The sequence below is a fragment of the Macrobrachium rosenbergii genome, chromosome 44 (assembly GCF_040412425.1).
Source record: "Macrobrachium rosenbergii isolate ZJJX-2024 chromosome 44, ASM4041242v1, whole genome shotgun sequence".
NCBI lineage: Eukaryota > Metazoa > Arthropoda > Malacostraca > Decapoda > Palaemonidae > Macrobrachium > Macrobrachium rosenbergii.
Window position 1 is genome coordinate 12,349,068 of NC_089784.1, and position 13,420 is coordinate 12,362,487.

The 13,420-nt window shown below is 37.9% G+C and overlaps 1 protein-coding gene across 3 annotated transcripts in view; it reads left to right on the forward strand.

Annotated features, from left to right (window-relative positions):
- Nup107 (nuclear pore complex protein Nup107) overlaps positions 1-13,420 on the forward strand; it is a 123,490-nt gene that overhangs the window by 80,413 nt on the left and 29,657 nt on the right. For all 3 annotated transcript variants that reach the window (XM_067087754.1, XM_067087753.1, XM_067087755.1), the window contains exons 5-7: positions 4,689-4,856; positions 8,988-9,161; positions 12,455-12,583. In XM_067087754.1, the coding sequence (XP_066943855.1) occupies positions 4,689-4,856; positions 8,988-9,161; positions 12,455-12,583 (471 nt within the window). The remainder of the gene's footprint in view (positions 1-4,688; positions 4,857-8,987; positions 9,162-12,454; positions 12,584-13,420) is intronic.

Genomic DNA, 13,420 nt, shown 5'->3' on the forward strand with positions numbered 1-13,420 from the left:
CACACTTTCAGCTAGCGACTGGTTTCTCCCACTTCTACATTTCTAATGAGGAATCAGACGAACTCTAATTCTCATCTGCCGAAGATGGTTCTCTCTTCCTCAGCTAGGAAGGCCAGTAAGGAAGTAGAGGATTGGTTGTCTATGAAGAGGGGACAAGGGAAGACTCACTCTCTCTTGGAAGGAGTGGAGTGCCAAAGGTGCAGAACCTTGGACGGTCAAGGTTTGAAGAAAGGGTTACTCAACTCCTTTCAAAGAGTACCCTCCTCTTGTAATTTTGCCAATTACATTGATGGCATACTCGGAGGGCTCTGAGAGGTTTGCAGCTCTCAAGGAGGAAGTGTCAGCTCTCCTAACCCTTAAACGCCGAGCCTCTATTTACAAAAACGTCTCCCGTATGCTGGCGGCGTTCGGAAGTTAGCGCTTTAAGCGTAAAAAGTTTTTTTTAAATCACAGCACGATTAGTTTTTAAGATTAAGAGTTCATTTTTGGCTCCTTTTTTTGTCATTGCCTGAAGTTTAGCATGCAACCATCAGAAATGAAAAAAAATATCATTATCATATATAAATATTGAAATATATGACAGCGCAAAAAATATTTTTCATATATAATTTTATACAAATCGCGCTGTGAGCAAAATGGTTAAAGCTAACGGATTAATTTTTTTTTTGTATTGTACACTAAATTGCGATGATTTTGGTATATAACAAATTGTAAAACGATCAGAGCAACACAGAGGAAATATTATCACAATATGATGCATGAATCCATAACGCGCGGACGTAAAAAAATGTTTTTTTAAAAAATTCACCATAAATCGAAATATTGTGCTAGAGACTTCCCGCGTGTTGAAAAATGAAGCTAATTGATTGAATATTACTAGACTGTAAGTGTTTTAGCTTACAATTGCAGTTTTCGACCATTTCGGTCGAGTTAAAGTTGACCGAAGGTCGAATTTCTTCTATTTATCGTAATTTATATGAAAATATTTCAAAACTGATAAAAGCTACAACCATGATTTATTTTCTGTTGTATTCTACATGAAATTGCGCACATTTTTATATATAAAAGTTTATGTAACGACTAATATAAAACGGTGCAAACATTACGACAATGTGATGAAAGAATTTCTGAGATGTTCGGCCGAGTTGCTGCGAGGACGGAAGGAAAATGTTTTTTCAAAAATTCACCATAAATCGAAATATTGTGCTAGAGACTTCCAATTTATTGCAAAATAAAGGTAAATGATTGAATATTACAAAATGTAAGAGTTTTAGCTTACAATTGCGTTTTTCGACCATTTCGGTCGAGTTAAAGTTGACCGAAGGTTGAAATTTTGGCAATTATCGTGATTTATGTGAAAATATTTCAAAAGTGATAAAAGCCACAACCATGAATTATTTTCTGTTGTACATGAAATTGCGCACATTTTCATATATAAAAGTTTATGTATCGACTAATGTAAAACAATGCAAACATTACGACAACGTGACGAAAGAATTTCTGAGATGTTCGGCCGAGTTACCGCGTGCAGACGTAAGGAAAAGTTTTTTTTTTTTTTTTTCAGAAATTCACCATAAATCGAAATATTGTGCTAGAGACTTCCAGTTTGTTGCAAAATGAAGGTACATGATTGAATATTACTAGAATGTAAGAGTTTTAGCTTATAATTGCATTTTTGTACCATTTTGGCCGAGTTAAATTTGACCGAAGGTTGAAATTTTGGCAGTTATCGTGATTTATATGAAAATATTTCAAAACTGATAAAAGCTACAACCATGAGTTATTTTCTGTTGTATTCTACATGAAATTGCGCACATTTCCATATATAAAACTTTATGTAACGACTAAAAATGGTGCAAACATTGCAACAACGTGACGAAAGAATTTCTGTCGCGGACGTAAGGAAAAAGTTTTTTTTTCAAAAATTCATCATAAATCGAAATATTGTGCTAGAGACTTCCAATTTGTTGAAAAATGAAGGTGAATGATTGAATATTACTAGAATGTAAGAGTTTTAGCTTACAATTGTGTTTTTTTACCATTTCGGTCGAGTCAAAGTTGACCGAAGGTTGAAATTTTGGCAGTTATCGAGATTTATATGGAAATATTTCCAAACTGATAAAAGCTACAACCATGGGTTGTATTTTGTTGTATTTTACATGAAATTGCGCACATTTTCATATATAAAACTTTACGCAACGCTAATATAAAACAGTGCAAAAATTACGACAAAATGACGAAAGAATTTCTGAAATTTTTCGGCCGAAAGTTACCAGCGGATGTAAGGAAAAGTTTTTCAAAAATTCACCATAAATCGAAATATTGTGCTAGAGACTTCCAATTTGTTGCAAAATGATGGTAAATGATTGAATATTACTAGAATGTAAGAGTTTTAGCTTACAATTGCGTTTTTCGACCATTTCGGTCGAAATCAAAGTTGACCGAAGGTTGAAATTTTTTATAGTCGACATACGGTACGTCCACTTGGCACCCAACAGACAATTTTAGTCGACGTATGATACGTCCAGTAGGCGTTTAAGGGCTAAGAAAGAAAGTCATAGAAGCAATGGAGGATCGGACTTCATGAGGATTTTACAACTGCTTGTTCGTTGTCCCCAAGTCAATTTGTGGGGGGGGGGCCACGGGTGGAGACCAGGCCTGTCCTCGATGTAAGCACTTTGAACTTCTACATTCAGAAAATGAAGTTCAGGATAGAGACAAATCAGTCAGTGTTATCCTCCATCCAGCAGGGCGACTGGATGATAACACTAGATATGCAAGATGCGTATTTCCATATTCCAGTCCATCCTGAGTCCAGGAAATACCTGAGATTTGTCTTTGGGGTAGAGTTTTCAGTTTCGAGTGCTTTGCTTTGGTCCTTCCACTGCCCCTCAGGTATTCATGCTAGTCCTGTCTCCTCTTTAGAAATGGCTTCATCTGCTAGGTATAAACACTTGTCTGTACCTAGATGACTGGCTCCTCCGCTCCCTGTCACAGGGGCAATGCATGAACGATCTACAGGTAACCCTTCTCCTTGCCAAGGAACTCGGACTCTTGATAAATCAGGAGAAGTCTCAACGAGTCCCTACTCAGGAGATTCTCTATTTAAGGATGAAGATCAACTCTGACTTTTTGGGTTTTGCCTTCCCCCAAGAGGATAGAGTCTTGCCATTGGTTGGTTCAAGATCTTTCTCTTCCAGTTTGCTCTGCGAATTGGTGGAGTTTGCTGGGAACCCTCTCATCCATCGAATAGTTTGTGAAGCTAGGGAGACTTCATATGAGGCCCCATCAGTTTTTCCTAAGGGCAAGCTGGAACAGAAGGGAGCAACCAGGCACAGTGACATTTCCGATTACGACAGAGATAGGGGAGGACCTCTGGTGGTGGACGTCCAGAGACAGACTGTCAGAGGAAAAGTCTCTTCATCTTCTGAGCCCCAACCTCTCCTTTTATGCAGACGCCTCGGACCAAGGTTGGGGAGCACTTTTGGGCACTCTAGAAGCTTCTGGCACATATCTCTGGAGCAAAAGAAGTTGCAAATAAATGTCAGAGAGTTGTCGGCCCTTCATCTGGGCTTATCAAACTCGTGTATAACAAAAAAGTTTTTCCGTGGAGACTTGTTCGTCATAATCTGAGTTTCCACCTTACAGCTCCTAGTTCTCCTTGTATCATGTCTAAGTTGCACAAGTACCAATGTGAGTGGTTAGTTTTTACTAAATATTTTAGGTGATGCATGAGTAGATTGGCATTCTTAGACAAAAGACTAGTCAGTTTGGGGACATTTGAGACTGAATACAGGCAGTCCCTGGTTTATGACGAGGTTTCCGTTTTTACCCCACGTCATAAACTGAAAAATTGTTGAAAATGGTAAAAAACCCTAAGAAAACCTTACTTTTATTAAAAACAATATAAACTGCATTTTTATTGAGTTTTTCATTAAAAAAAAACTCCAAATTTTGATTATTCTGCCGTTTTGGAGCCATATTTCTTCTGTCGGATCGGCATACGATGGTCGTAACCTTGGAACATGCGTTGTAAACCGGGAAATAATTTCTGATGAATATATTTGAAAAGTTTCAGAACCTCGAACGTCAGAAAACATGGACTGCCTGTATAGGCTTATTATGAGTGATGGATTGGGATGAAAGAAGTAGTTTTGTTTTGAAAATTCAGTTGGAATGTCTCAAGCGTAGGGAGTTGACCTGTATTGAGCTCCTTTGGCATGCTATTACAGCTTATGGTGATTGGTTTCTCCACTGGATCATTTGCTATTGTGTAGCCCAGTACTGTATATTGGCAAGTTCAGTTTGCCTCCCACAGTGCTCCAAGGAGGCACTGGAAAATAAGGAGTGTTTTGTATGCTCAAAAATTTTTTTGGGAAATGTGTTCCCTACTACATTATGTAAACTTTCATTTTGTATTAAGTCAAACTTCCTAAGTTCTTACCATGCCAGTTAGTTGGCAATTTTTATGGAAACTGAAATTTTTCAAGAGTAAAAGTGAACTCTAGGGCAAAATTGTTTTCATCCTCTTTACCTGTAACTTCAACCCAGTAATCTTAAATCATTTACATCAGTTTTTTATGATCTGTCACTATCTTGATAGCCAATTAAGGCATGCATACAAAAGAAAATTTGTCAGGGATAGTGTATCCTCTATAGTAACCTAACACTAAATTGTTTTGAAACAGGTGCTGTTTTCTGAATTTATAAAGATTATGGTGGACCATCCATCAGAAGCACAGATATGGGAAGAACTAGAGGAATACCAGAGTTTGTGCAGTCAACAGGTTATTGCTTTGGACAAGCTTATTCGTAAAGTTCCCCGTCATCACACAAATTTTACTAATACACAACAGGTATGTACAGTATTTGCTGTTTTTATTGATTTTTTAATTTCTGGATCTCACTGTCAAATGGATAAGTCAGTACTAAAGATTTTTATTAGTTTATTTTTTCCAACAGTTTGCTGTATTGTGTTTTTACCTGATGTATTTCCTGTGTTGTATTCCTTTGTATTGTTCCACCAGTTTTCTGTAGCATAGCCACTGTTCGTCCTCAAAGGAGTTACTCTCTTATGGTCCCCAAGGGCTCCATAAGACAGACCAACCAATTGCAAAGAATTCTCTTATAGTTGATCTTGGCAAGAATAGTGCTTGTTGGCACAGTGATAGAATATAAAGGACTCAGGACAAGCGGGTTAAATCTCCTGTCTCATAACGATTACGTAGCCTCTGTGTTGTACTTGCACAGTTGTGACAACAACATACGTCAGCACCATCATCATTACACTCTTGTCTGTCCACGAGCTCACTAGTCCCCAGGTTGTGCTCCAGAAATCGTGTTCGACTAAGCATGTTTCACTCCTATTAACACCAGTCAAGCTAAGTACTTAGTTTTAAGACCCAGTGAAAAGTTTTATTTTCGTAAAATTTTAACGGGTAGGCTTATATTTGTTACAATTGGGAGCCAGTAGGCCTCTTGCAAGGCAAGAAGTTAGGAGTAGATCATTAGGCTACGCTGTAATTGCCACGCTGTTTCTTCTTGTTTGATGGAGTGATAATTAGCATTAAGGCAATATCAGACAATTTTGTTATTGGAACATTATGCAGTGACCTTTTTAACATTGATAGATAATTTGAGGTTACCGAAAGGGGGCAAATTGGGTTAGCATAACTTCTTGTTTACTTAACATAGATGTGATCGTAGCTCTCAATTGTGCTTGACTTATGAGCCTTGGTGTTTAATAAAGGCCAGTATTTCCTTTGTAGTATTTTATAATTAAACTAATGTTTTTATGATATCACAGTTCCCCAGTTATCCTTAATATCACGGTTCTTTTCAAGTGTTGAAGGAAATACATCAATTCTGATGTACTTCCAACAGATATTACAGTAGTCCACCAGTAGTGATGCCACAGGTATTGAGAAAATAAGTGTGACATTTGTCTTTTTCCTAAGAGAACACAAAAGTACTTTTTTATAATGGTGACTTTGCCAACAATTTAAAATCTTAAAGATAATGACTTTATATATTTTTGGTACAGTGATTCCAATAATTAATGATTTAAGTTATGTACCAACTAATGTAATCTATAGGCTACATAACCTTTACCTGGTGCTTGGGAGTAGACCGGGTAATCAAAGGTTATGAAATGTGTAGAAATATACAGTATGGATATCCATTTAGTCATATCTTAATTGAGTTAAGAAGAATTTGTGAGTAAATCCTTTAAAGCAGTGTTATTGTAGTAATTGTGAATTAATATTTTAATACATTACTACTATTTTATAAATATGACCCATTGATCATGTTTCCTTACTTCATACTTTGGACATATACTTGTGGCCATGTAGGCCTGGGTTAATTTTAAGTGTTTTCAGCTTATACAGTGATATTGGTAGCTAACAGTAGGTGGTTTTTAATAAAGACTTGTTCCTTTTTCACTACTGGGTTACTATTATGCAGGACCTACACATTACCTGTGCCACAGCGAATTGCTCAGTCTGCTTTTTCCCTGTGGAAATGGCTCTTAATTACCTCTCATGAGCCAGCTTCTGCTTTACATGAGACAGATACTTCAAATGAGAAGCTTGCCTTTCCCAAGCAGCAATCATGTATTGAGGGAACCCTGATACAGTCCATCCAACCCCCTTTTGAAGTGTCTGTACCTTCTAGGGGTTAGTGATACAGGTATATCCTGGACTTCTGTATTGCCAGGCAGTGGTGATATGAGTTCCTTGGGTCAATCAGTTCATGCGGGCTTCCCGGAGAGGAAAATTCTGCTTGCTGTACTTTCTATACTGCCAGACAGTGATGATAAAACTGCCTTGCTCAATCAGTTCATGTAGGCTTCCCTGATAGGAAAACTTTGCTTGCTGTACTTTCTGTGCCTGCTGTACTTACTATACTGCCAGGCAGTGGTGATATGACTGCCTTGGCTCAATCAGTTCATGCAGGCTTCCTTGATGGGAAAATTCTGCTTGCTGTACTTTCTTTACTGCCAGGCTGTGATGACACAACTGCCTTGGCTCATCAGTTCATGCTTGCTTCCCTAATAGGGAATTCAGTTTGCTGTACTTTCTGTACTACCAGGTAGTGGTGATACAACTGCCTTGGCTCAACAGTTCATGCAGGCTTCCCTGACGGGAAAATTCTGCCTGCAGTACTTTCAGAATTCTAGGAAGAAATCAAGAACATTATCAAGGATGACCCTGAGAGAGTGTAACTCCTTTGAAGACTCACTTGCTACTGATCATCATTATAGAGAGATGCTATTCATGATTCCCAAGAAGAATTCAGGTGTCTTGGATATGGAATTTTGTATAATATTTAAACTAGAGGATTGAGAGGCTGCACAGTCTGCTTAGGAGACAGGATTCTCACAAAAAATCCTAGGCCATGGGAACAGGATAATAAAAAGCCTATGCCCAAAAAGAAGTTGACTCAGTTGTTTTTTTGAAATCAGCATGGCTATTAAGGAACAACCTACTTAATCCCATACCTCCGACTGGTAACGTTGAGACCAGGTCGGACAATAAAACCTAAAATCAGAATGAATTATGGGCACCAAAATCTGCCCCTGAGAATGATACTGATAACCTTTTGTGAGTCACCTCAATGTGCACCTTTTCACCAGATGGAAAATACCTCATTAATGAAAGGTAAACTCATTGAGGTTGACTATATAGAATTTCAGGTCCTGAAAGACCTTTCACAATACTGTACTGAATGGCCATTGGTCCCACCTTCAGTAGGACTTCAGAAACCGTGGGAGACAGTTATCCTGCTTAATAGTATAGCCATGAAAGCCAAATAGAAGCAACCATATTACTGAAAGCCATAGAAGCAACTTTTCTCCAGTTTAATGGAAAATTTGGTACAACAATTTTACAGAACCAGTGACCTCTCTGGAAGGCATCAGCTTTCTGTCTCTTCTTTTTTGAAACAATCAGTCATGTGAAGACGGAATATCAGAATTTTGTGATGACTGGGAAACGATAGTGTTTGGCAGAAATTTAAATCGTTTATCTCCACTATCCTAGTATCTGGTAGTGCTACAAAGGAATGAGCAACATTTTTCTTCCCTTATGAGAGGAAAAGGCTCCCATTTGACATGGCCACTCACCAGTTTGGGACCCCTACAAGAAAACTCTCAGGACAGCCATGGCTGAATTTTATGCTAGGCTCCACCTAATTAAAGAGCTTCCAGTGTCTTCCTGAATGATATTCACTTCAGTAGGCAGAACACTTATGTGGACCCTATTGGGAGCACCGTATGACTTTCTGGAGGCCTGCTAATGCAGTAGAAAAAGGTTTAATCCCGAGCAGAAACATGAAAATATGATAGAGTCAGGCAAACATTGACAAATTCTATTATTCATATGTACAGTAAGTCTTAAACATAAATAACACAACACTTCACAGAGCTGCAACACAAAAACTAAACAAGCAACAAACACTAACACATGTCAAATATCTTTACGCAATACAGGCAGTCCCCGGTTATTGGTGATCTGGTTTTTCAGCACTTGTCTAAGATTTTCGGCACCAACATGCACCGATTTCCGCTTATCAGTGCTGATAATCGTGTATTGGTGTCGATACTGTACATACCTTTGGCAATTTTTGCTTATTGTCATGCCGTCGGAACGGAACCCCCACCAACAACCAGGGACTGCCTGTACATACATTTACACTGGTGATAAAGAGGCAAAATTATAATACTACTTGTAGGCAGAGACCCAGGTAGAGTTGATATCTTGGCAGAACAATAATGATTAGTATATTTCTGAGTCATTGTCTTCATGCGTTCATGATTTTGAATGCTTTACGTATTCCTCTGTGTGTCATACTTGATTGATGTATAGTTGTTCTTTAATAAATATGTTTCTTTGTCTCTGTCATTTTTCCATAGTATTTATTTTTTGCCACAGTTATGTACATTATAATTTACTACAATGTAACAAAATTTTATTCCCTCTCTCTAGATATACCAGCAACTATTAAATGAAAGAAACACCTGGAGGATTCTTGGATCACTCTACAGCGAGCGCCTAGGTGATGAAAATAACATTCAAGAATCTAATATGCTAGATGAAGAACACTTAACTGATTTCACAGTTGTAAATCAGCTATTTGACCGAAATCGCATAATACGGGAGGTATTGTAAATTTCATTGTTTTTCGTCTTTAATTTGTGTAAAAATCACATATAGGAATACGGTAGCCAAATTCAACCATGTCAAAAATACATATTCCTCTTAGTGATTTTTACGCTCCAAAATCCATAATCTTTAAAAGGTAGGCTTTGCTTAATAGTGATCTGATGACTTATAAAAAACAGATTAAACCGTCTGTGATTGTGTTCTTTATTCTGAAAAGAGTACCATATCAAAAAATGTCCCATTTTAAAATTGCACCATTTGTTTGACTCCTTAATATATAATGAGTAACCCACATGATCCAATCACAGAAGGCAGAACAACACTTGTAATTAGACATTTTATTTGGTTGTCCTATTTCCAGCTAACCTTGAATATCAAGCCTTTGAAGTAAATCCATAAAAGGAATACAGTAATCCTCAACATTTTCAGTTTATCCAATCAAAATTTTTAACAGGCTGCTTATTAAAGACAAACCCTCTGTATGATTCTCAGGAGAATCAAGTGTTTTATATAAGTGACTTACCAAACAATTACATAGCTAACAGCTTCCTACCACGGCAGACCAAAAATTCAAATTTTGTGGTGGCATTACAGTCGCTAGCGTAGGTGACAGGGTCCTGCCCACTGTCGGGACTGACAGGCACAACTCAGCAGGAAACATCAATTCAAGCCAAAATATGTCCATGCTTGGTAAGTATATATAAAACTTTATTTATTATAAAAAGTCATTTTCATATAAGTAACTTACCAAGCAATTACATAGCTGACTCTACATTGAGAGGAGGCGGGTTAGATGGACGTAAAACTAATCCAAAACATTAAAAGATAATGGCGGCTTAAATTTTGAATTTCAAGGTAGCAATTCTTTTGTTTTGTGTAGGTAACAAGACCCGCCCACTTTTGGGGTAAGATAGAGGAACAACTAAGCCAATAGATCAATTTGTTGGTTTTCTTCCTATCCAGTAAAGTATTTTTAGTTTGGTAGCCTTTCAGCATTGTTGTTTAATAATTTTCCTGATTTAGACTGTTATACTGATTTTGACTGTTAGCTAGTTTAGTTATGTCAGACACTAGCTCTTCTAGTTTTCGGTATTGCAGCAATACCCGGTTAACAAAACTGGCTCGACTCGCATACCCTGTGCACAAAGTGCAGAGGGCAAGTTTGTTCTATTAACCTTATTTGCGACGAATGCAAGGATTGGGACGATCGTAAATGGAATACCTTGGCATCTCATTTAAATAAATTGAAGAGAGATCGTAAAAGGAACGCAGGAGCTAAATCCGGTGAGAAATTAGTTAGTCTGTACTTGATCAGTGCTTTTCGTGCATTGAGTGCTCAGTAGCGGCTGAGCACCTTGTATTGACTGAGCATCCTGAAGCAGCCAAGCACCCTGCAGCACCCAAGTTCCCTGATGCATCTGCTTTCTCTAGGGCTCCACCACATCGACTTTCATCTATTCCTCCTGCTGCCAGTACCTTTAGGGAACCAGCCAGTGAACTGACGTCTGCTTTTAAGCTTCAAGTGCCAGCTTTGTTCAGTTCAATGACGAATTATTCATCTTCCTCGAGTTTGGATCCAGCTTTGACCCCTCTTCAACTTAGATTGGACAGCATTCTGCACCTTCTGCACAGACCATCGACTGCTAAGACACCTTCCTCAGATCCCCCCTTGTCTCCTGCTTCGTCGGTGTAAGAGGATTTTGATCAGGATTCTCCAGCGACTCCTTATACGTCCCTTCTGAGATTTTTGCTTCAGAACTTCTCGGAGTTCTTCTCTCCTGCGACTCCTATGTCCCCAGCTTCATCCTTTATGATGAGTAGTCTGTCTTCAGACACTGTCGGACTCCCTAAATTGGTTCTCTCATCCTTGTCCAAGAAGGCCCTATGTGAAGTGGAGAACTGGCTTTCCGAGAAGAGAGAGCAGGGGAAGGCCTGCTTTAGTCTTATGCTACTGGAGAAGCTCCTTCCCTGGGAGTGGCTGCCTCCTCCCAAGGGGCCTTCTCAGGATTTATTGACGCAGGACAAAGATCTGCTCAGGGCCTTATGATTGTATCCAAGAGGGACAAAATGTTAGTTTAAGGGAAGTTAGTGCAAGGTTTTTTCCACTCAAGCAGGAGAGCATAAAGTCAAGAAAGCTTTCCTTCTGTATGAGAACTGTGATATGGAGGCTTACAAAAACACTTTTATGTCACAAGCAAATTGTGGGCTATGGTTATGTCTGTAGCTTTTAAAAGGAATGTTGAAGCCATTTGGAATTATGCTTCTTGAAGATTACCCAGCACAACTGTGGTGTTTCATATGAGGGACTTGATGTTTATTCAGTTGGATCTATTGTGGCAAAAGGTCATTGCAACTACCCCTAGTGATGGTAATATCACTCCTATTTTTTCACCATTGTCCTTATAACACATTCCGTCTTTTCATAAGGTGTTGCAACATGGGGTAATAACTCCTATGTCTTATGAAGGTGGTAAGTACGGCTTAACATAATTTGTTTTAGCCTAGTGTAATAAAAAATGGCATGACCTTACTGACAAAGGTTCTGCCCAACTTTCTGTCCAACTTCATGGTCACATACTAATGTTAAGGACTCACTGTTTCATGATCATAACCAGTCAGGAGCCATCCTTATCTAGTGCCTTGGTTAAAATTAGATACATAACAAGGAGACTTCCCTTCTAAGTCACAACGCTAGCATATATGTAAATTGATAAATTTTGTGTTACAGTAAAATTTTTATAAAAAATATTTTTTGATACAGACCCAACAGTTTGCTGGAATTATCTTAGCTCCAACCACCACTCCTCTAGTTAGAAGTCTAGAAAAACAGGGGACTGACTTGTTCATACAGTGCAGTTGTGTGACTGTGTTGTGTAGTGTGTCTGGATCTGATGGATAATTGGATCAGGCATATGTAAACTGATGGGCTTGTGCTGACAAATCCAATGTCGATGACATAGAACCTTTTTCATACCAACTTATCAATCATGTGTAGGGGGCCACCTCCCATCACCTCATTTTCTTTTTATTAGAATCTGTCAGCATATAGAATGAGCTGAGTAATTACTTTTCCCTATGGTTCATAGGTATAAATGCACATGCAGTCTTTTGTTAAAATTCTATGCCCTGCTGTCATTAGGACTTCAAAATTTGCATTTCCAGGGACATCACGCATGCGATTTGGGTTCAGTATTTTGACAGGTTTAATTGAAAAAATTTTTTTTATTAAAAATTAATTTTGTAAGTATTTATATATATACAGTATATATATTATTTATTTTACTCCTCAGGCACAGACTGTAATTGACTGGTTAGAGAAGAATTCTGCTGATGACTTTGACTTATTCAAGTCTCGTGATCGGGTGGAGTATTTTGGTGATATGCATATTGCATGGGAAAATACACTGAAGACAATGAAGGTAATGCTAATGTACAAAACACAGTTTCTTGTCATCATTCAGATTGTTTACAATTAAAAAACTGAAATGGTGTATACTTAATTATTTGTTTCATCACAAAATCATTAGACATATAATTTGTGTACAAAATATTCCCACCCAGAATTCCCAGGATCAGTGTCTTGTTTGCCAGACAGAAAAAGGCAGTCTCAGCATGCATTTGTCTTCAAATGATACATGATTTGGCTTTAAAAACAAGCATATTGCTAATGCAAATTTCAGGGGATGAAGCTGAAACCTAACAAAGCTCAAAGTTTTATTTTTAGTAGGTCAAGGACATTGTTTTAGAATTTAGGTGTCATTCTCAATTGAAAATTCACTTTTGAGAATCATACTTGATGTCTCTTTCCATTTCCATGAAAAATTGGTATATTGGGAAGTTTTTCAAGATTTTGGAGATCTTTGTTGTCAGGGAAATGTTTGTATGCTGCTGTGTTTTGATTATTGTCCTGGTCTACAGAAATTTAAGTACTATTTAATTTCATATTCTAGATCTTAGTACCTGTGTTATCTTCAGTTAATGCATTGTGCTGCCTTAGAATTTTATATTATTTGGAATGAATCTTACCGTTAAAGTTAGCTTTTATATTCGCGCCATTAGGTGCAGTCGACTTCAAAATAAAACAAAATAACTCTTGGCTAACCCGCTAGGACTCTGTAATCACCTGTTTCTCACCAGTTGGCATTGGAATGTTTACATTCTGGTCAGAATTCTTCATGCCATGTCCTTATGCAGACAGCGTGAATTGATGTTAGTAATAATTTTGATGATTTCTGGCTAATTTTCTCCTGTGTGGT